This window comes from Nelusetta ayraudi, unplaced genomic scaffold, assembly GCF_046127955.1.
Source record: "Nelusetta ayraudi isolate G7.1 ecotype Tasmania unplaced genomic scaffold, CSIRO-AGI_Nayr_v1 ptg000160l, whole genome shotgun sequence".
In the NCBI taxonomy this organism is placed as follows: domain Eukaryota; kingdom Metazoa; phylum Chordata; class Actinopteri; order Tetraodontiformes; family Monacanthidae; genus Nelusetta; species Nelusetta ayraudi.
The window spans coordinates 351,612-373,564 of record NW_027466210.1 but is presented as its reverse complement, the minus strand read 5'-3'; the positions used below and the strand labels follow the sequence as shown (position 1 = coordinate 373,564).

At 44.2% G+C, this 21,953-nt stretch overlaps 1 protein-coding gene across 1 annotated transcript in view; it reads right to left on the bottom strand.

Moving 5' to 3' along the window:
• Positions 1-323: 323 nt before the first annotated feature.
• Positions 324-21,953, bottom strand: part of col27a1a (collagen, type XXVII, alpha 1a) — a 58,285-nt gene continuing 36,655 nt past the window's right edge. The window contains exons 15-61 of the mRNA XM_076013833.1: positions 20,712-20,765; positions 20,494-20,538; positions 20,081-20,134; positions 19,644-19,697; positions 19,235-19,288; positions 19,093-19,146; positions 18,583-18,636; positions 18,396-18,440; positions 16,427-16,480; positions 16,263-16,307; positions 16,131-16,184; positions 15,993-16,046; positions 14,384-14,437; positions 13,602-13,655; positions 10,901-10,954; positions 10,584-10,628; positions 9,991-10,035; positions 9,780-9,833; positions 8,682-8,735; positions 8,476-8,529; positions 8,219-8,272; positions 8,076-8,129; positions 7,880-7,987; positions 7,720-7,773; positions 7,508-7,615; positions 7,348-7,401; positions 7,188-7,241; positions 6,951-7,007; positions 6,799-6,852; positions 6,650-6,703; positions 6,503-6,556; positions 6,359-6,412; positions 6,098-6,205; positions 5,888-5,995; positions 5,686-5,793; positions 5,522-5,575; positions 4,517-4,579; positions 4,378-4,431; positions 4,265-4,300; positions 4,141-4,158; positions 3,986-4,021; positions 3,878-3,904; positions 3,712-3,762; positions 3,463-3,631; positions 3,258-3,367; positions 2,919-3,137; positions 324-2,815 (exon numbers count right to left, since the gene is read on the bottom strand). Of these exons, the coding sequence (XP_075869948.1) occupies positions 2,669-2,815; positions 2,919-3,137; positions 3,258-3,367; positions 3,463-3,631; positions 3,712-3,762; positions 3,878-3,904; positions 3,986-4,021; positions 4,141-4,158; positions 4,265-4,300; positions 4,378-4,431; positions 4,517-4,579; positions 5,522-5,575; positions 5,686-5,793; positions 5,888-5,995; positions 6,098-6,205; positions 6,359-6,412; positions 6,503-6,556; positions 6,650-6,703; positions 6,799-6,852; positions 6,951-7,007; positions 7,188-7,241; positions 7,348-7,401; positions 7,508-7,615; positions 7,720-7,773; positions 7,880-7,987; positions 8,076-8,129; positions 8,219-8,272; positions 8,476-8,529; positions 8,682-8,735; positions 9,780-9,833; positions 9,991-10,035; positions 10,584-10,628; positions 10,901-10,954; positions 13,602-13,655; positions 14,384-14,437; positions 15,993-16,046; positions 16,131-16,184; positions 16,263-16,307; positions 16,427-16,480; positions 18,396-18,440; positions 18,583-18,636; positions 19,093-19,146; positions 19,235-19,288; positions 19,644-19,697; positions 20,081-20,134; positions 20,494-20,538; positions 20,712-20,765 (3,102 nt within the window). The 3' untranslated portion in view covers positions 324-2,668. The remainder of the gene's footprint in view (positions 2,816-2,918; positions 3,138-3,257; positions 3,368-3,462; positions 3,632-3,711; positions 3,763-3,877; positions 3,905-3,985; positions 4,022-4,140; positions 4,159-4,264; positions 4,301-4,377; positions 4,432-4,516; positions 4,580-5,521; positions 5,576-5,685; positions 5,794-5,887; positions 5,996-6,097; positions 6,206-6,358; positions 6,413-6,502; positions 6,557-6,649; positions 6,704-6,798; positions 6,853-6,950; positions 7,008-7,187; positions 7,242-7,347; positions 7,402-7,507; positions 7,616-7,719; positions 7,774-7,879; positions 7,988-8,075; positions 8,130-8,218; positions 8,273-8,475; positions 8,530-8,681; positions 8,736-9,779; positions 9,834-9,990; positions 10,036-10,583; positions 10,629-10,900; positions 10,955-13,601; positions 13,656-14,383; positions 14,438-15,992; positions 16,047-16,130; positions 16,185-16,262; positions 16,308-16,426; positions 16,481-18,395; positions 18,441-18,582; positions 18,637-19,092; positions 19,147-19,234; positions 19,289-19,643; positions 19,698-20,080; positions 20,135-20,493; positions 20,539-20,711; positions 20,766-21,953) is intronic.

Sequence of the window (21,953 nt, the reverse complement as noted above, 5' to 3'; positions counted from 1 at the left end):
CCATCTGGCCCCGACACCCATTTCATTCAGCTCTTTATAACTAATCGATGTATGCATAGAACACCTGTGTCCATAAGTGAACTTTTTCTTTTATTGTGACAAATTATGGTATAGTGACATTGTTGTTAATTTGCCAGTGAAAGGCTCTTTTAATGAATAGGAATCAGATAAGGATGTGGACCCTTCTTTGTTTTTTGTTTTTCTTTGTAAGGTTCTCAGTTTGAAAAAAAGATATTTGTAGAACTTGTTTTTTTTTATTTATTTATTATTATTTTTTTTTTAGTGTTTGTGTTACCAAAACATTTCAAAATAAAGATCCAAGCCAAAATTCAAAGTATTTATTTGAACAAATAGACACTGACAATGAATAAACAGTGGACAGATAAAGGACAATGGCACCAGAAATTGTTTTTTGAGATTGATGACTTGTTATTTTTGGCTGAACAGTTATTACTCCATACAGGCAACCGGAAATCTGTTGTTTTTTTCCCTAGTAATGTGTACAAATGTGAGGTATTCTTAGCTTGTTTTAACGTCTACAACAGATTTACACAAAAAGAACAAAAATTCACATATTTGCATTATTATTTAAGAAACAAATTATATTATAGCACATAGTCCTGGTACAGTACATGGTTGGTTATCATAAAAGGAAAAACAACATTGAGCAAAAATAACAAAATTAAAAAAATAAAAGATAATTAAATTGCAATAAATTTGTTCTCTGGAGCTCCAAATTTACACATAAAAAAATCTATAAACTCCAAGACCAGTTGGGAAAACTGATGTATAAAGTTGATGGAAAAAAGAGAATTTTTGCTACCGACAAATGAGCTCAGTCTGCAACCATGTTAACATTAAATAACATTAAATAAGCAAGAGGGCTTCCACTGTATACAGCAAGGTTTGCACAATTATACACACTTGTGTCCAGCTAGGAGGGTTTTATTTCATTCTAAAACTAAATGCACTAGTTGTGTTTCTACAAATATTACATACAGCTGTGGGAGTTTGGGGCAGGGGCGGGGGATGGGCGACTTTGTACAGGAACGAAAGAAAACTTTATTCTTAAAATATACCTCATACCCTTTGATTTGAGCTGGGTACGCACTGCGAAACCGCTTCATAGTTAGAATAGCTCTATAGTTACAGAGGCCTTAAATATTTTCCCCGGTGAACCCCAGTGGGCCACTTCTCTAAAACGTTGTACTCGTCAGAAAAACATAAGGTTGGTTGATTTTACTGTTATAGTGCATTGTGGAAGGCAATGGAATATATTACATATCCTTTAAAAAAAAAAAAAAAAATCTAAGTGATGATGCACTATAAACAACAGATTTTTTTTTTTTTTTAGCTTTTTATTTATTTATTAGCAGTGGTGTAATCACAGCACTATAAACTTGACTTAGCACCATGTATTGATGGAGAGAATGAGATAGAGGATGGGGGGGTTATTCTTGATTCGTGGACCCTCTCTCCTCCCCCCTGTGGCTCAGTTCTCCTCCGTACCTGTAGAGATCTCTGGTAGCTTGGGTGCGGCTTTAAGTAAATAATTTGCATCCCTCCTTATCTTATAAAAAAAAATGTGGAAACGGCACACTCCACAGTTGTGTAGAACTCTCAAAGACTGGAGCTCCAGACTCGTTCGCTAACTTTCACCTTTTTTTTTTTTTTAATAACCATAATAAAATATACTGTACCTAATGATAAGTGGCATAGTAATGTATAATAATAAGCCTGGCCATGTGTTAAGAGCTAATCCCCCCCCACTTGTTTGGGTTCGGTGTCTGGCTTCAGACTTGCCACTAATCTCCTACCCACTGATTAGGAAGGCGATTAAAAGAATAACACACACAAAAAATCCTGCTTTACCATCCAGAGCACCTTTAGATACCAATGTGATTTCTGCTCACTTAAAGCGAATGAGCCTGCCTCTGGATGAATTCACGTGGGCAGGATCGCGAGGAGATGAGCACCATAGCACCCCTGAAAATTCCTTCCAAATAAGTTTAAAATATCAAATTATCTTCTCACTTTCTATTGCACTTGAGGAATAATTCTTTACATGAGATATACATGTATAAAAGATAGTAATAAGCATACATATATATATGTACATTTAACTGCTCCCAATTACTTACTCTCGCTCCTAACAGAATTGAAATCCTGGTTTAATAAAGTACACACAGTATACAGACAGTATACAGTTTAAAAAAATAAGTTACTCTAATGTCCGCTGACTAACTCGGCCTGGGTCTCCCTTCACTTTGTAATGTTCCAGAGAGATTGTTTGGCGTAAAAAGGCCTTTTTTTTTTCTTTTTTTTTCTTCTCCAAGCGTGCACACGCACTGGGATCATCCTTGAAGAGCCTGAACCAGCGATAGCCGTACGAGAAGCTATTAGTGCAAGAACTCTTCGGCTCCTCCTCAGCTCGCCCGCATCCCAGCTCCCTGCTCTCCCTCCCTCTGTGTCTGCAGTCCAACGGGAGGTTGCTTTTCTTCCGGATGAAGGCTCGCACTCGCTCGGATGTTTGATCTGATTGGATTTTTTTTTTCTCTCTTCTGCACAGATTTAAGGGGAGAGCGCTCCCACCTCCACGCCCACAGGGGGCGAGTCATCTCAAGGTGATGATCCATTCCGTCACGGTCAGACGTTCCGTACTCAGCCCTTACACGAAACAAACGGGGCCGACTTCGAGGTGGTAATGCGAGCCAGGGGTCTTCTTAGGGAGGTTGAAGATATCGACCACAGGGAGGAGGGCGGGGTCCAGCGAGTAGAAGACAAAATGTGTCTGGTGCCAGCGGCCATCTTTCATCTGCAATTCACATATGCACACACAAAAGAGTGCTTTTTTTTAGCCATTGACAAAATCAGCTAAAGGATAACAGAGGGATGGCCAAATGATTTCATGTCGTTACCCAACAGGAATCTTCTACGACGTCCGGCTCCAGCTCCCCTCCAGCCTCAAACACCTCCCCACTCCAGGCCTTGAATTTCACAGATGCCTGACCGGCCGGCCGGTTCTCATCTGATTGCCAAACGGAGAAGTTCAGGCAGTGGATGACGACGTGCTGCACTGCCTCCGAGCTCAGCAGGTGCAGGAAGTTCAACTGGACGCGGCCGACGCTGATTTCCGGCTGTTCGAACAGGCACAACAGGCACAATCGCTCAATCGTGTGCAATTTAGCGCACTCAGACGTCAAATAATGTTATGACTTTGCAGACAATCAGCGGTGTTATTCATTGATCTTCAGTACCTTGGAAGCTGTTATTGGTTTCAGGCAAGTCTGTCCACCTCCTGTGAAGTTGCAGGAGACCTCTATTGTGTCTGAAGCGCAGCCTAGGTTGGGGTCGATCCAGTAAGTGCCTACAAATACAAACACGTTTAGGGATTATTGCTCCTGCGCTCACTCCTTGACAGCTCAGTCGCCGTCTCCAGTCACCAGCTCCACGTTCCCTCACCGTCATTTAACTTCTGTTCACAGCTGTGCAGGTCCCTGCAGATGCGGGCGGGGTTGTCCCGAGTTCCCAGCGGGTTCTTCAGGCTCTGGATCAGGTTACTGAGGTAGTGGAGGGTCTTAAAGATCTCTGCACCCTGGTCCAACATCGGCAGGTCCATCACTGGCTTATTCTGGAGGACGCATGAGAAGATTAGCCCGTGCAAAATTGTGATGGGTTTAAAAGCCCTTTTCAGATCTTTCATCCACTAACCTCTGTCCTGAGTGGGGTGTGTGTGTCCATCAACAGAAGTCCATCTTCTTTCTGCATGACGATAGTAGAAGAGTTCTTTTAAACAGAGCTAGTGTCTCCTACTGGACTACATGCCTTATATGCACATTTTGAAAATGTTAAAATTGACCATCATAAATGGACTTACAAACGATAAAGGCACGCCTGGGCGACCCTGAGAAGAGAAATAAACATTTAGACGACAGATCGTATGATTTAAACTTGAAACTTTTGTTTCAGTTGGCCTTCAAATTACCGGAGGCCCTGGTGATCCACGTGGTCCAGGAGATCCCTGATGAAATGAGGAACATAAATGCTGACTGATTTTTTTTGACTTTGGAGGACCTTGTCACTCAAATGCCTACAGATTTATTATAACAGCCAAAAAAATACACTGCTGTCCAAACATACCCTTGGCCCTTGAAATCCCTGTCAGGAGAGAACAAAAAAGGATTTTTTTCAGTCTAAATTTGTACCTTCAATAACAGGACACAAAGCACATCATACTAGAATGACATATTTATTAAGGACTTACATTCTCCCCTCGACTGCCTTTCTCTCCTCTGGGACCCTATAAAAGGACACACAGTGTTATTTGGCTGTTGGAACGCATCAGTTAAAGCTGAACTTCATCACTACACTACATACAGCGCTTCCGTTTGGGCCGATTATTCCCACGGGGCCAACGACTCCTCCTCTACCCTGTTCAAAAGAAAAATGACAAAAACAATAAGCAGGAGTTTCAGTCTAACCCAGGAGTGTTATCTTGATCGCTTTTTGAATTTACCATTGTACCCTGCGGCCCCTTTGGTCCACGTACGCCCTTTGGCCCAAAGTCTCCAGGCGGCCCCTGTCAAAAGCAACCACACAAATTTACATATTGGTGGCACCAGTGTTGGCAAGTAATCTATGATTAAGTAATCCACTACTGTAATTAAACTACTTTTTTTTTTTGAGTAACAGAGTAATGTAATGGGATTACTACGGCGAAAATGGTAATTATATCATAATTACTTTATCAGGTAACGATTTCATTACTTTTCTGAAATATTTTGCAATCTAAACATACGTTTTATGCACAAAATGTCTGAAATATAGAAAAACAACCGAAAACAATAATGTCGCAGATTGATGATGCAGCCGTGCATGCAAACGCCATTGATATGCGACGACGCACCAAAACAAGCATGGCGGCGGCAAAAGAAAAAACAGCGATTGCATTTGATAGCTGGAAGTGCTAATTATATTTTGATTTCATCTCGTCTAAATGAAAGAATATTGTGGTTCTTTGTACGTTACGTGCAGAAAACAAGATGTTCTCAACTGTTACGTTATCTTTTTTCAGCTAAAGTAATTAGTAATTGATTACTTATGAAAACAAAGTCGTTAAAGAAGTAATCAGATTACTTTTTTAAGGAGTAATCAGTACTTGGATTACTTTTATGGAGTAATCCCAACAACGCTGGGTGGCACTGAATCTTATAATTTCCTTGATCTATCTCTGATATCCCATAATAGTTTCCATATTTGTGACATATTCCATTCATGTGTCTTAGCAATATTTTGGCCGTGGCGTCTGCATTGTGAGTCGCGAAAGACAGAGACGTGTTTGTTTTGTGTAATTGCAGACATAGGTGGAATGTGTTTATGGCGCCTGGTGGAAACTTTGATTCACTCCACCGTTGGTTGTTTCAAACCGCATGTGCACACGCTGCATACATTGCTGCATCAAGCTGCCAGCTGCCAAACATGAGTGAGGCAGTGGTAGGTGTAATGTTGATGCTGGACGCACCCTTGGCCCAAAATTTCCCAGAATTCCTGGAAAGCCTTGTTCCCCTGTGTCACCCTATGTGAAAAAACAAGTGACAAATCAAGAAATGGACAATCCCAAACAAGTTACACGGTTGATCCATATAAAATAAGCTGGAACAGAGTCTTTGTATGACGTATACGCACAGGTTGTCCTTTAGGTCCTTTGTCTCCTTGCGAACCCGGCAGCCCCATTCCACCTTTAAAGCCTCTTTTTCCTGGAGGTCCACTCTGGCCACGAAGACCAGGTTCACCCTGTACGTTTTAACAAATAGCCCCAAAAAATGTTGTCTTGCTCAACTGACTTGTGCCTAGTTTTAATTTTATAAGGTTCGACATATTCCTTTACCTTTGGTCCAAAGCTTCCTTGCTCTCCTGGAAGTCCTGGACCACCCGCTTTACCGCGTGAACCAGCCTTGCCGGAAGGGCCAATATCGCCGTCATCGCCGTGCTCTCCCTGGATACATATCATCAATATAGTAGGAATAGGAATTTCTTTTTAAAAAAATGGCTTGACGGTATGTGAAATAGAGTTTTTTATTTCTTCTGTTTGTCTCACCGGCATGCCTTTACTGCCATCCTTTCCAGGTGCTCCATCCATTCCAGGCACGCCTTCCTGTCCCTCCCGGCCCACCACGCCCCTGGGACCATGCAAACCAACTCCACCCTGAGAAGAAGCAAGAACCAGATCAGAAGTCTGTCCTTCGGGTTTCCTTTTTACCCTCCTGTCCTCAAATGTGGCACTAACAGTTTTTCCCCCTTAACGGCTGATAAAATTACATATAAACATGTCACGATACAACAAAAACCACAGACTTGCCTCTGATCCCCTGGTTCCTTTTTGTCCCGACTGCCCCTTCTTGCCTAGTTGACCCTTGAAAGGGGAAAAAATAAGCCTTTTAATTTGAAATATGAAAGTTTTTTGGACAGCTAACAGGAAATGTTGAATGTTTGACTTCCTTACTTGATCTCCTTTGGCTCCTTTAGGTCCTTGTTGGCCACGAGGTCCAGGGTGACCCTGAAATTTCCAAGTTATGTTAATGAAAGTGTTTAACTGTCCCGTGAAAAGATTTGAGCTCTTTGAAGTCGTAGTCTACTTTCAAACACTCACGGGTTGCCCTGGAGCTCCGGATCGCCCTCTTCCTCCATCCACGCCGACCTGACCCTGAGAGTCAATAAATATTAACCCCAAGTTCTAAACACCAACATAACAAAACCTACCAAATTCATTGCAGTTGTTTTGGTCAAGGAGGCACATACTTTGTAACCTGGATCTCCTGGTTCTCCTCGTTCTCCCCTGTCACCTGGAGGACCCTGAAGAAACGATGCAGATATTAGTGCGTTAATAATTATTGGACGTGTACATCTTCTCGAAAGGCACAAAGTGATACAGTGTATCAGGGGTGACTTACTGTGTCACCTTGGGAACCAGGAGGACCTTCAACTTTTCCATCATCTCCCTGCTCACCCTAAAGAAAGTTACAAAAAAAGAAACAAAAAGTCTGATTAGACCTTTTTACATTATGTAATTTTATTGCTCTGCTTTCTTCTGACTGTTGGCAAATTCAAACTGGTTCTAAGCAGACTGAGATTCTAAAAACAAGGCCAACAATTAAAGCTGTGTCACACGTAAATTAAATGAGGTGTACCTTTTCACCTTTTGGTCCTGGGGACCCCATTGGACCCTGGGGTCCCTGATGGCCCTGTGAGAACAATTACACAAAGTTAGACAAGCAATTTCCCACAATGACAACAGTCCAGCTGAGTTCACATGTGATGGAAATGCAGACTCGACGATGCTGTATTTACCTCATACCCGGCTAGACCAGTGTCTCCTTGTTGACCCATTCGACCAGGCGCCCCCTGAGAAGAACAAACATTGCATCTACAGTCATGCTGTATGCAACACATAATGTTTTATCATAGTTGGTGAAAGAGTATTATCTAACGTATTACTGGTCCACTTTACCACGTGTCCAATGGTTCCTCTGGACCCCTTCTGCCCAACAAAACCAGGTGGTCCAGTCTTCCCCACAGATCCAGTCTCCCCAAGGTGGCCCAGATGACCTTTGGCACCCTGAACATGATCGTGGCATAGATTACTAAGTGTAATAATATAATTAGGAATAATTTTATATTGGGTTGGTTGCTGATATAACAGATTAAGCCTGATTTTAATACCTTTGGTCCTTGTTTGCCTTTTTCTCCAATTTTGCCAGGTTTCCCTTCTGGACCCTGAGAAGAAGAAGAAGGAGGAAATAAATATGAATAAAAATTAGGTTAAGTCAAGCTTTTTAGAAATAATGGGTAGATCAATCCGATTAGAGGTGGGAACACTTACTCTGAACCCAGTAAGACCAGGATTGCCAGGTGGACCTTCCTTTCCCTTTAACCCAGTTTCACCTTTGTCTCCGTTGCTGCCTTCCTGACCCATGTCGCCTTGTTCTCCCTGGGAGAATGCACACGCAACGGATGAAAACTCCAAGAACCATGCCTTGAGTCCAACGACATTAGGACAATTTTGGAAAACAAGTCACCTTGGGTCCATCGGGACCAGCTTGACCAGGTTCTCCCTCTAGACCTGGCTCTCCCTGTGATTATGCACAAAAACAAAGAATTATATGCAAGTGCAGAACGCAGTGATGTAACACTGATTACAGTTTAACTCCAACAGACGTACCCTTGGTCCTATAAGTCCCTGCTCGCCGATGTTCCCAACCAGTCCAATGGCTCCCTGACAAATAGAAGAAAGAAATACCAGCATTAGTGCACAAATATCTCTAATCTAGGGATAATTCATCTTTTTCTTTCTTTTGCTTGCTGGGATTTGAAAACTTGCCTTGTCCCATTTACAATTTTAAAAAGCCAGGTAAGTATCAGTTCCAGGTGGAATTGAAACCTTTAAGGGAGTGGAAACTACAAAACAGAACATCTCACCTTCTCCCCTGGCTCTCCTGGAAGTCCCGGTTCCCCAACTTTACCTGGAGGACCCTTTGATGACACACAACACCAGTTATGTAATAGGGACTGTTACATCAACTCATTAATGTAATTTGTGAACACGAGATTTCACATTTTCGGGCCAATAAAGAGCTCTGACTCTGTGCATGGGAAATACACATGCACGCAGCTTTTTTTCTCACCTTATGACCAATTTCCCCCAACAGTCCTATCGTCCCTGGTGGTCCTGGTGGCCCCTGGAGAGATGGCAACGTAATATATAATACAAGAAGAGCCATCCATCACTTCTAATCGAGTCTCATACTACAACAAGAGCTGAAGTATGACATCAATGACCGATGTGGATTGTGCAAGAGCTGGCGGCAGGTACGTGAGCAGACCATCTGTTCGGCTGCAAATTATCCTTAGAGAATGTTGACGTGTTGCCATGCGTGTCATGATTTCAACATGATCATGATGGAATGTTTGCCTAAATTCAAGCCTGAGAAATAGGGATATGAGTGACAACAGAGTTACAGTCAACCTTGTTTAAGGTTTTCCCAGCACATGCTGGTTCTGTGCCCAGAAAGTTGTGAACACCAGAAGTGTGTTGAAATCACTGATTGAAATGAAGAAAAATCCTAGCTGGAAGGGAGCAATGGTGAGTGAACACTGTGTGTGTTGATATTAACAGACATGGAGGAAACTCCACTCAGAAGACTGTTTGCAGGTCTTGACTACCAATCATTAATATAGCAGAAAAACGTTAATATAACAGAAAAAGTTTGACTTGACTTTTTCGAATCCGTGAAAAAAACAAATCTGTCTTTTTCCGATTGAATTTAAATCAAATTAAATTTAGCATGCATGCGAAAGGACTTCATTCAAAGGATTTCATGCTCTAACAAATGTGTTATTTGCCGGAGTTTCGTCCCAAAAGAAAACAACAACATCTTGGGTCAGCAGCACAGCAAGTTCAAAATTCTCTCCTTTAGGACGACAGATTGGTGAAGGAGGACACAAACACCTGGCTGCTAGGGTGGAAATAATCAATGCAGGTGAATATATCCCTGCTGTTCCAAAATATGGCTCGTAAAAGTTCTTCCTACGATATTTGGCTAAAGTGACTGGGAGGAGAGGAGTCAAGCTACTGCCAAAGGGAACCAAAAAAAAACAAATAATTGGTCCTAAAGCACCAAGAGAAGTTAGAACACTGACCCAGTGGCTATTCTGAAATAAAATGGAGAAGTTGGGAAAACTGAGATATGGATAAGATGAGGATTTGACAGGGAGGATCATACCGGCTCTCCTGCTATTCCCTTGTCCCCTGGAGGTCCTGAGGGCCCTTGGATACCCTGGGGACACGAGAGCAGAAAAGATATTTACATGCACATCCAATCCAAGCCGAGGTGTATTTGATGTGAAAGTAGATAGACTAAACAGTGCTGCTCTGCGATGTTTCTCCAGGAGTGTTTGCATATTTCATGTTTAGTAAAGGCGTTAAAAACTCACAGGAAAGCCTTTGGGCCCGACGTCCCCCAGTTCACCAATCTTCCCCTTAAAAGTGAACAAATATACCAGTAAATAAGGGTAGCACTGACTGGCAGAAGTCTGCAATCATCACACAATGGGAAAGCACGCAGTGCGGTACAAAGATGCTGTTTAGAGGGGCGTTTCAGCACTTAAATGGTTTCAGAGAGACACATCATTTTCATCATAGTAAAGCTGAAAAATTATACGACAAAAAAAACTAAGCTGAAAGTGAGAAACAGACACCGAAAAGGATTTTAATTATTCCCCTTTTTTTTCTTCTGCTTGTCTTCAACTTTTTCCATCCCTCCCAAATGATTTTCAGTAGCAGAGTTTAATGGCAGGCTGAGTGCATACCCTTGGATCTGGCTGCTGTGTCTGCTGCTCTTTAAACAAAAAAAAAAAAACTCTCCAAAAGCATATATTTTAACTGACTGGGGCCTCCTCTCTCTCGGTCTGTATCAAGCAGGCCTTCTAAATCACTGTGATGCCTCACCTCCCCAGGGAAACATAAACAGGAGCGGATATGTATGGGAAGAAAGTAGAGAATGGATTAAAGTGTCTGTGTGTTTTACCTGTGGTCCGGGGAAACCGATTTTTCCTGGAGGGCCATCAAAGCCCTGCAGAGAGAGAAGAGAGGGGAGGGAGAGAAATAGGTACCAGTTCTGTTTACTGTCTATTTGCTGCCTTCAAAGAGGTGAAAGATGATTTGCCGCCTTTTACTTTTTTGACGTTTAAAGACCTACTTTTCTTTCTGGAAAACCGCCACGCATGCAGATGGACAGAATTTGTGCTCCGGTACATGCAAATGTGTGCTCATAACTCATTTTCTGAAAATAGCTCCCCTTGCATTTGCATGAGGACATTGTAAAAAAAAAGGCAGGTTTCTTACCTTCTTGCCCTCTAACCCCGTCTCTCCCGTTGGTCCGTCGGGCCCTATCGCTCCCTGAAACGCAAGACAGCTGTCACTTCACCAACAGAGGTCACTCTAACACTGCCGGTGAGCCAACGACATACTGTAAATAAACAATCTCTCTGGTCTCGCTGAGGCCAAATAATGCCTCTGTGAGCGACCCGCGCTTGCACTGCAGTGAGGTGAAGAAATCTGCGTAAACTTTCAAACACTGCGTTGTAAATTACAGAGTTTTTCTCCCGGGTTACTCACACCACAATCAGAGGGTCTGATAAACAGTTAACAACACACTGTTCTAGCAATGTGATTGTTTGAATTACATCGGTGCAAGTGTCAAACACAATCAACCCGGAGTGCTAGCGCTAAGAAATGAGGCCCACGCAAGTGGAGCAGCGCCGTCCATCTGCCGTACACCTGTGCGGACCGAGAAGAGGAGGGCCGTGCAGGATGCTGCCGGCCCCGCCGACACGCTGTTAGGAGCCTCGCGCGGTGGCCAGTGTGGGCCAATCTTTACTGATGTCATTGTAAATAAGAAGCGGTGGCGAGGAGAGAAAAAAAAAAGGTGAGTATAGCATGACACCGCCACGCAGGGGTGTGAGTTGGTTGATGAGTGAGCACAGTGGGTGTTTGGCCTGTGGAGAACGCCACTCGCCGAAGTGATATAAGCCTATTATACATAGAGCTGGATAAGCAGTGCTCATTAACATTCCTGTCTGGGGTACCTGCTTCCCAACCGCTTGCGTTTACATAGTCTGATTAGCCGACGTGCAAAAGGGGGAAAAAAGAAACATCGAGACCCCTCAAGGCCGCCCTGAAAAAATCTCAACGTTACTCAATGACATCAATTTTTCTGATTCTATTTAGTAAAAAGAAGAAAAAAACGTCAAAATTACATTGCAGTGATCCGTTAATCTAACGCAATAAGAAAAACTGGCTACCGAGAGAAGGCTTGATGAAAGTACTAAGCTCTTGAATATGGAAAATATTTGTAAGTTGGACATCTGCAGGAGTTGTTTTATTATCGTTATTAATTTTTTATAATGAACCAGATGGGGGATTCCGCAAGTACAGTTGCGCTATATGGGTTAATCCGAGAAAACTGATAAAAAAAAAAGCCACAACAACCAGAAAGGCATAAATTACTCAGAAGGACCCTCGCTAGCTGCGCCCCTGACATGCAGTCTCAGATTCCACAATATTTCCATGTTTCATGTGAAAACAGTTTGATGCTAATGTCTCCGTGAGTGAGACCAGATGTTACATCGCCGTCAGAATTAAGGTCTTGTGCCTCAAGTGGCAAAAATCCAGAGGACACTTAGCGTCGCGGTCTGTGAAAATGCTTTACGCTCGTATTCAGCAGATGTCTTGTTCAAAGCTGGAAACTTTTAGGTGACGTTGTCAAATCTTGGTTATGTCCGTTGTTTTTCTTCCCTTCTTTTTTAGCGGACAGGCCCACAAAGTCAACAGCTCTTTTTGCATCTTCCCACTGATGAATGCGGTTAGCATGAATAGCTTTCTTTAAAAAAAAAAAAAAGCTGCAGATTTTAGATTTTGTACTGAAGCTACGAGACTCAAGTCTGCGGTTTTACATGTTACTGTCTGTGAGAGTCTCTGTCTTACGACGCTCGGGTGTCTTAAGCTCGTACTGTCCGGCGTAGCTCACAAAACTAAACTGGATTTACTGCCGGCGAAATGCCGCGGACATTAGTATTAATTGAAAACACAGCCGAGACATGAGGGCCCGTCTGTGGTGACCACAGAGGGCGGCTGGACTCAAATGGGTGCCTCAGATAAAGAAGCTTAGAGTTGATCCAACCCACTTTCCAACTGCACTGGTCGACCACAGAGAAAGAAATAAAAGACATTGCCAGTAAAAAAGGCAAAGAAAGAAATTATTTATTGCCGATTTTCATTGTCCTCTATTATACTGATAGACAAACCTACACACCTATTCACATGCAGTGGCAGGTGGCCTCCACATTCTATCTAAAATCAAGTGTAAGATGAAAAATATGAAAGATGTTGACATATTTAGAACACGCCGGAATGTTTTGGAATACACACAGCGGGAATTTTGTTTTTTCATAGATGGTTTACAGCAGTGTGACATTCTGTAAAGGTGTTTGTGTCAAAAAAAAGTTTCTCAGATTGTTTGTGAAACTACAACCAAAACAAAATAAAAAAAAACAAATAACGAGCTGCTAATCTCCCATAAATTTGCTCAATTAATCTGGAGAGGAACAGCCGCAGCCACAGAGGGAAAGTCAGATTTTCCACAACAAAAACCAGGTGGTCTTCGCCACAGTGAGTGGGGGTTGTTCCAAAAAAAATGGTACAGAAGAAAAAAAAAAAAAAAAAAATCTTAAAAAACTGAGTGTATGGTTTGGCATCGCTGGAGCTCGTCTTGTTTTCTGGCTATAATGAGTCCTGACTTTTGAAAAGGATGAAACGGACTTAACACTTTCACCCTGAACCCCAGATGTTGTTACGCAAGCGGCCGCGTTCATTAAGCACACATGACCTTGGCTCGGAGGTTGTGCCACATTACCTCATTATAATCATCCAGTAAATCTTTTCTTCTTCTTCTCAATGGCTCATCAACAACAACAACAACAACAACAACAACAACAACAACAACAACACTGCCACACATCCGCACAGGTAGCAACTCCATACGTACCCGCAAGCCTTTGGGTCCTCTGGTGCCGGATGGTCCAGTCGCTCCAGGAGGGCCCTGATGAACAAAGAGAAGAAGGATGGGGGGCGGGGGGGGAGAAGGCACAATCAAACAAAGGTTCACACTGACAGAGCACAGAGCCCTCTAGTCGTTGACCCCGGGGGGGGGGACAGCCTGACCTCGGGAACACACTGTAGGGTTTGTTGTTAGATCTGTCAGTCACACCAATTAAAGGGCCCTGCTCTGGAATCCCTGTCCCGCTGCACCCCAGAGCCCCATATTTATGTTTGTTTTGGTGGCTCGGTGGCCCCCCAGCTTCATCCAATACTGCGACGGGCCGCTCCCGCTCAGACACGGTGGTGGCAAGGGGAAACGAGGGGCAGGGGCAGCTTCTAATTGGTTCTAGGTGTTGGGCTTTTGACTGACAGGAGGGTTGTGCGGGTCCAGCGGGAGGCTGCCAGCTCTCATCACGCTCAGGGGAAGCTTCGCCGCCCGAAGGTTGGGCTACCAACGCCACATATTAATATCATCTACATCTGCTTTATGTACACACAGAGAGGCGCCGCTCAAAGGCATCTTTGTTCATCCGCTCGTCCAGCCCCGCGCTTCTCTCTCTTTGGCACAGCCACACACACACACACCGGTCCCAGCCTCAGACTAAACGCACAGGCAGATGCCCATACAGCCGACTGACAATAAACTATCCTATGTGTGTATATTGTCAAGAGAAAGAAGGCTGGCAGGGGGGAGGAGGTTGGAAAGGGAGAAAAGCTGCGGTGACTTACTGGTCTGCCTGGTGGTCCTGCAGGCCCAGTCTCACCAGGTGGCCCTGGGTGACCCTAAATATATGCAAGCACACAAACACACACACAAGGAGCGCACAGGTTACAGCTGGAACATAAATGTCCAATTTTAAATAACAACAATAAAATATTTTTTCAGAAAATAAAGGGGAATTGGTGCTGGAATTCTGCTGCAAAACAAACCTCAAACATCACCTGTGGCCTTGCTGATCACAGTAACTCTGTTTGACACAAGTGCTCTCTTCACTTACAGCTATTTTCAGATTTTTATTTTTCAATCTGAACTCTCCATAGATCACCACAAAAATGCCAGTTTATCTGTCTTTTTTTTACAGTCTGGCGCAAACAAGCTAGAGCTGCTGATGTCACCATGTCACCAACCTGGAAGAGTGGCATCACAAAGGGCCGTCTTATATTTTGTGTTCTAGTATTCTTCTTTTTTTTTGTTTTGTTTTAAACAAAACTGAATAAAGCAAAATAAATGAAACTTCTCTTAATTTATTGTAAGGCTGATATAAAACCCAGAACAAATTCCTCAAACTTAATCTTATTTGACATCACAGATCGCCCTTGCAAACTCTTGAGCAAGCAAGTCTATCTGCAGAGAGGCTCTAGTCTACACAGACAAAAGTGCCTCTGCAGTGTGTCTAGAAACACACAGCTATTGGCTGCCCTTGTAACCTCATTCTCAGGCCAGCCCATTTGTAAAAAAAAGTGCAACTATGTAATGGGGAATATTTTCAGCAGGGCCGCATCAGATCAGCTGAGGGCAATAAAACCTATCTTCTGTGCAGCACAGAGGGACAATTTGATCTCATTCAAGCCAGGGAGAGTGAAAAAAAAATCCCGAAAAGCCTGCAGTGTGTTCCTGTCTCTCTCTCTCTGTCGGAAACTATAGATGTCTGCAGGTCTGCTGGTCATCTTGGTGTCATGTTGGGGTTCGGGGGGGCAGTTTGTGTCTGTGTTGCGGCGAAGAGAGTGGTACAACAGAGGACTTCCTTGTTGTGTCTGAGTGTGCGGTTAAATCCTCAGAGAAATCCAACTGGCTGTGCGCCAGCCAACGAGAAACCCTTTTTTTTTTTTTCCTACTCTGCAAAGACGGTGATTAAATTCCTCTCAACTCCATCAATGGGAATTAATGCCGCTGCTCGCCTCGCCTGTGCTCTTTTGAACGGCATTTGGCGCTCGCAGAATATAAAGTCCGCATTTCCTGTGGTCGCCGGTGGAGTAAATCACTGGAAATGATCCACTGGAGCGGTTTCCCCCCTTTGTTTAAACAAATATTACAACTTTTTCCGAAGCCTCTTGCCAAGTGCCAAACCACGACTCAGAAAACACCATCCCCAGCGGTCCACCGGGGGGTGATGTGCCCACGCCCCTCCCCCACCCCCGCCCCTTTGGCGCGTTCTCGCGGTATTGACATAATTCCACATCTCTGGTATATTCCCATGGGAATAACACACACGGTTTAGTTAAAGATCCCGATTTTTCTTCATCAGGCAGCATCCATAACACATCCCCCATATGATATTACACTTCATTTGAATTCAAAATCCCTCTCGGGGCCTCAGTTGGGGCCACTGTGTCTCACCGTCGATCCCTTTTCTCCAGGTGGTCCAGGAAGGCCCATCTCCCCTCGATCCCCCTGAATGCAAATGAGCACAGCATTCTGTCATCTGCGTCGCCTTGTGAGCAGCCAAAGAGCACACGGATGAAACAGGTTATTCACCTTCTCTCCTGCCAGGCCCGCCTCCCCCACAGGTCCGACGAAACCCACCAGGCCCTGAAAAGGTCACAACGTCAGGTCGGCTGCATGGATAAACGCACAGAAAGAGTCGGAAGACCTGAACGGTTGTCTCACTCTTTCTCCCATGGGCCCGACATTTCCTGTGATTCCGGTCTCTCCCTGCAAGAACACAGATCACCAATGTTACCTTCTGTTTGTATAAATAAAACCAATTCAAATCAAATTCCTTCTTGTTGTTATTTTATTATTATAAAGAAAATAAGTGAGTCTTTACGCACCTTGAGTCCCTCCGGCCCAATCTTCCCAGGAAATCCTTTTCTGCCCATTCTACCCTGAAGAGAGGACGGAGAACCAAATGTTAGATATAAAATAGCACAACACACCAGTGAGGGCGCAATCATTGGAATTTGGAATCTTCTGCACGACAATCCGAGATTCACACGAATGTTCTCGAATTCATTTGAAAAACTCAAAAATCCTGACGCTGTTTCCTCCGAGAGGAATCAGTGACCCACCACATTCCACGTCTGCCTACTCAGATTTAAACTTGAGACCCATTCAGTCGAGATGGATGTCTAAAACTCATCAGCCACTTTTCTGTTGCTGTTGTTCTCCAGCAACACGGTAGACTTGTTGCGATTGGTCTGCACCAGCGCCAGGACTCACGGCTTGCCAGTAGAAAGCTGAATTAAGTTCAGATGATCGATTTTTATTGACCCCCCTCCCCCTGTCAGTGGTTTGAATGTTGCGGCCGACTGGTGTAAAAGGATCTCCTTGGTTCCGTGGGAGTGACAATTTGACAGAGGGAGCCTGCGAGCAGTGCCGCTGCAGTGCACAGGTACTGCTGACAGTAACATTCTGGTGGGCTACGAACAATGACTGTAATGTTCCTCTCACAGAGTAAGACAGTAATTCCTGGGCTTTAAGTGCTTTCTTTTCTACCACCAATCACAAAAAATTTAAGCCAAACTCCTAAAGACCGAGTGACTCAACAATTCCAAAGTTCGATTTCAGTTGGCAGCCCTTGCGAGACGACGCAGGCAGCCTCTGTATTTCACTCACAAGCCCGCAGTAAACTGAGCAGCACATTCTCCACGTAATGTGACACTTAATACGAGCATTCAAGACTTTAGGCATCGTTGCTGAGCCTTTATGCATGGAGGAAAGAAAAAGAAAAAGGAAGGAATTGGAATTAGGTGACTGACGATAGATAAATAAATACCAACGATAAACAAGTGAGATACGGGGAAGGTGCAAGTCTGAAGTGAGCAGAGGAGCCAGACGACTCTGAACAGTGGGAGGAATGGTGGCGTCTCGCCAGGAATCAATCTGAGCTCCTGAAGGAGTCAGACTAGACTGCCCTCTGCAGCGTGGGACAGAGGGGGTTCCAGAGTGAGTCCAGTGAGTGGGTGGTAAACAGCGAGGGGGCTTTCAAGGGGAGCGGAGGGACGGTGAGTCAAAAAAAAAGTACAGAATGACTCAAAGTGGAACAGAAAAAAAACAAAAAAAAACAATAGGCCGTATTTGAAAATGTAATAAAAACAAACCCCAGCAGGTTCCAGCGGCCCTGGAGATTAAATAAAGCATTTGTGGCTTTGATTCAGCAAATATTATATTTCTGCAGTACAGCATGATTATATTGCAGCCATAAAACTATCCCGTGTAGGTGATATAGTTATCACCCCCTGGTGGCCAACATTATGAACTGCTGCACGATCCACAGGCACGACCACCAAGCACCATCTGCTTCTTTCAGTGGAAATGAAATAATGTGCGGTGTGTTGTTTCATCATCACAGAACCCCTTCCTATTACTTTTTGCCATAGCAAGACAAAATGAGGGATTTGCACATGTGTTTTTTTTGCTTTAAAATTAAAAATGAAAACATTTCTCAGTAAGATGGAGTACAATCACTTCAACTACTATGTTAAGACCTTAGTTGGCCTTTTAAAGCGGAGCTGACCCCAAGCAAGTGGAACCTGCGACTCCGTGAATTAGCTTTTTGTACTCAACGGCAAACAAATGTGCAGATTTAGCCTCAGACTCGGTGGTATTTCTATCCCTTCCTCTTTCTTTATTTGTTTACCACAGCAGACACAACAAGCATACGGTGTCGAGCTGCAGAAAACATTCTGAATAAGTACACTTGCAAAGACAGTTGGTACTTTTTTTTTTTTTTTTTTTCTGTTGTCAGCTGTGAACCCTGCAACCAAACTGACGGAACCTGGTGTTTATTCAATAACTTACCTCAAGTCCTGATGGGCCTGCTGGTCCGATCGGGCCCTCATCACCCTGGAGACAGATGATATTGATCTTAGAATGAATAACGTTGAGGGGCCTAAAGAAAGCTTGAGGCGAATAGAAGCATTGGGCTGTAAAAAACTTTACAGCCGCTGGTGCTTTGGGATCAGCGGGTGATTTCTGGCGTGCTTACCTCCAAGCCAGGCAGTCCTCGTGGCCCGGGTAAACCTCTGGCTCCTGCCTTTCCCTGGATGAGGAAGTTGTCAAAATTTAGCTTGTGTGCAAAGATAAACGCGGATTTAATCATACGTGCGTCGCCAAGGGTGAAGTATACAAACAACAACGGGCCGAGCTACTGTGAAATTTTCACAGCCGCAGCCGTCAGAGGGCGATTATGATGGACTTTCCCAACTGTGCTGGGCTCTGATTAAACGCTACATTTGCTCACTCGGTTTGCAACCAAAATCCAACTGACTTTCCTGTCAGCCTGAGCTATGCAAATGGCAGCAAGCTAGCGCGCTACACCCCGCGATGCACACGTTAAACATTAGTATGCTAACACTGTAACTCTCAGCGTTGGACTGAGTAAATAGTCACAGATGCTCGCCCGTCAGTGAGCCCCTCGTCTTGTTTTGATTTGGATTTAAAGACAATGCGCAAGCTCATGGGCTCCGCAAGCACGATGATGGTTCTGTTTACTCACCTTTGGTCCTTCAAGGCCATTCTCTCCCGGTGGTCCCATGTCACCAGGGAAACCCTGTCAAGATTGATTTAAAGAATTTAGGAAATTTATTGTCTTCCTGCAACGACACACTCACACGATGATGGCGAGTGCGACTACAAACCTCTGGTCCTGGCGGGCCAGGTGCACCATCAGGACCCCTCTCCCCCACCTTGCCCTGCAGTCGAGATAAACAGAAACTTCAGAAAGTGTCTTTAATAGGGAGGCGGCAGTGGCTGAATCATCACCTTTCACTTTGTGATAAACGCTCATTTAAAGGCCCAGTGTGTAAGATTTAGCAGCACCTAATGGTTAGGAAGGGTACTGCATGCTAAAACCATACCTATGTATATTGTATTTCATGTTTTGTCAGTCTTTACCTTTCCATGTTATACATTGGGCTTTTTATAGAGCATAAACAACTTGTTTTGCTTAGCTTATTTAATTAGAAGCACATGCAGAGGTGTTACTCTGCCATTATTTCTTCACGTTTGCATGTAAGCAAAGTTCTGTTCGTCACAGCACGAACTAACCTGTGGTCCTGGTTTCCCTTGGATGCCTTGTAACCCTGGAGGACCCTGGACGCCCTGTCCAACGCAAACACAACACATGACGACTAAGACAGACAGTCAGACAGAGTTCAGGAGTGGAAAAAACTGTAAGAACTGTAATCTGTTCTGCGAGAACCCAGACATTAGACATGCATGTTCTGCCCAGGGTTTCTCCTGTGACACGGCACCGGTCGTGTCATGATTTTGCTGACGCACACAGGCAACGAGGCAGATGGTTTTTCACACAGTGGTTGTCATCAGACAGCTGGATTTGTCATCCAGAACAAAGAACAAAGAGCAAAGAGCTGAATGCGTGCTTTGGGCAGCGTGCAGGACAGTTACATATCGGATTATATGCAGGACTGTTCAATTTAAAAACGCTTAACATAACATGTTTGTCTGTTGCCGTGGTGATCTACCTTGTCTCCTTTGAACCCGATCTCTCCTTGCTCTCCGGGAATCCCAACGTCACCCTGATGTGGGAAGATGGCACGTGCGGGCAGAGAGAAGAACAGTTGAAGAACATTAGGGCGGGATGGTAAGTCCTCATTTCCACAATAACATTCCAGCTTTTTCAGCAGACGATGACAAAAACCAAAACCACACTGCAAAAAAACACAAGTTACGAAAGGCAGACGTATCAATTAACCTGTACCCATTCACATGCTCAAATAATAAGCCTTTATCACCGAGGAACAAAGCATGTGACCAAACACAAGCATGCTGTCTGCAATAAACTTAGGTCTGGAGTGACCATAGTGGGATGCAAAGAAAGTAAACATCCATCACATGCTGCACAAACACAGGCCAATAACAGGAATATTCAGATCACCTTATCACCTTTCAGTCCTGGTTCTCCCGGATTTCCTGGCACGCCCTGTAACAAGCACCGACACATTGGGGTCAAAGGAGTTCACATCATGTGAAGCTCTGTTATGGTGGAGCGGTGAAATGCGTCCTTGATGTGAGAGAAGTCACTCTTTGTGTTACATATTATTTGATTTAATTAAGGCCGGTTTAAACGTGAAGACTTCGTGCTTCCGCGATTACCTTCAGTCCGTTGAGTCCAGGAGAGCCCATCTCTCCAAGAGGTCCCATATCGCCCTGAATCCAGAATACAGGAACCAGATATGTCATAATATTCACATATATCATTAACAACTGAAATTATCTGTCGGGAAGCACATGTTACAAAAATAAAGATTAGATTTACATGGACGCTGAAAGCATCAAAAAAGAAGAAGCACGTGGGAGTCAGACTACGACTTGTCCCCATGATAAGTCACTGAAATTGATGTTAAAAGGAGGGAGAGCTTACATCTGCAATCAGTTTCAGTTTCAGTTACATTCTATTGAAGAAGTGTTTGGAGATAAATAAATAAATCAAGTCATTGTCCTGCATGAACTTTTTCAGCCGGAATCACAAGTTCACTTTGCGCGAGAGCCACAGGGGGTGCTCAGGCTCAATCCCTGGCCGCTGCATCTGCTTTCAATTTCTTTTTTTTCAGAACGGTCATCACATCAAAGAGTAAATAGAAGGTAGCGTTTATACGAAGTGCATAAAAATATAACTTCAAACCAGCTGCGACACAGAGACAATTGGAAAGATAAAGACGACCAAAGAAAAGAAAGCTCAGAAGCTGCCCAGCTTTGTTATGTCCTCGGCGTACCCACACTTTCCCCTCTGCAACAGTGGTCTGCATTCACTCTGAGCTGTGGGTTAAAGACCCCCACCACCAACCACCCCTCTTAAAGCGCATCTGTGTACGCGTGTTTGTATATTTATATTTAATCTTTGAAGCAGAGTAGAGCCGTGCTGCGCAGTTTACTCTCGGGTGAGGTGGATGCAGGGGACACGGAGCTCGGAGCACAAGTTGTAATCAAAGAGTTCTCCAATTACAGGCCTTACTACCACCACCGGCGTCCTAGAACAGACTGGGAGGAGCGGCAGCGAAGGGTGAAGACGGGACACGACAAGAGAAACCCAGGGGGAGACTTTATAATCAGACACAATTATGTGGCTGCTGGGCTCGGGCAGGCGTGGAGGGCAAGGTGATGGGTGGGTGGGGGAGAGGGGTGAGGTGGAGGGAGCGAGTGGAGGGGGGGGGGGGGGCAGAAGGGGGGTTCCTTCCTGTTCAGGAATAACTAAAGGGAATTAGGAGGAAAAGGACATGCTTTGTGAAGGTGTGCCACATAGATCAAACGCCCCGTTGGCATAATCACGGCAGGAAATGGGAGGTGCCAACGTCATAATTATTGTACAATTTAGGCGCTGCACCCAAGATAACATTA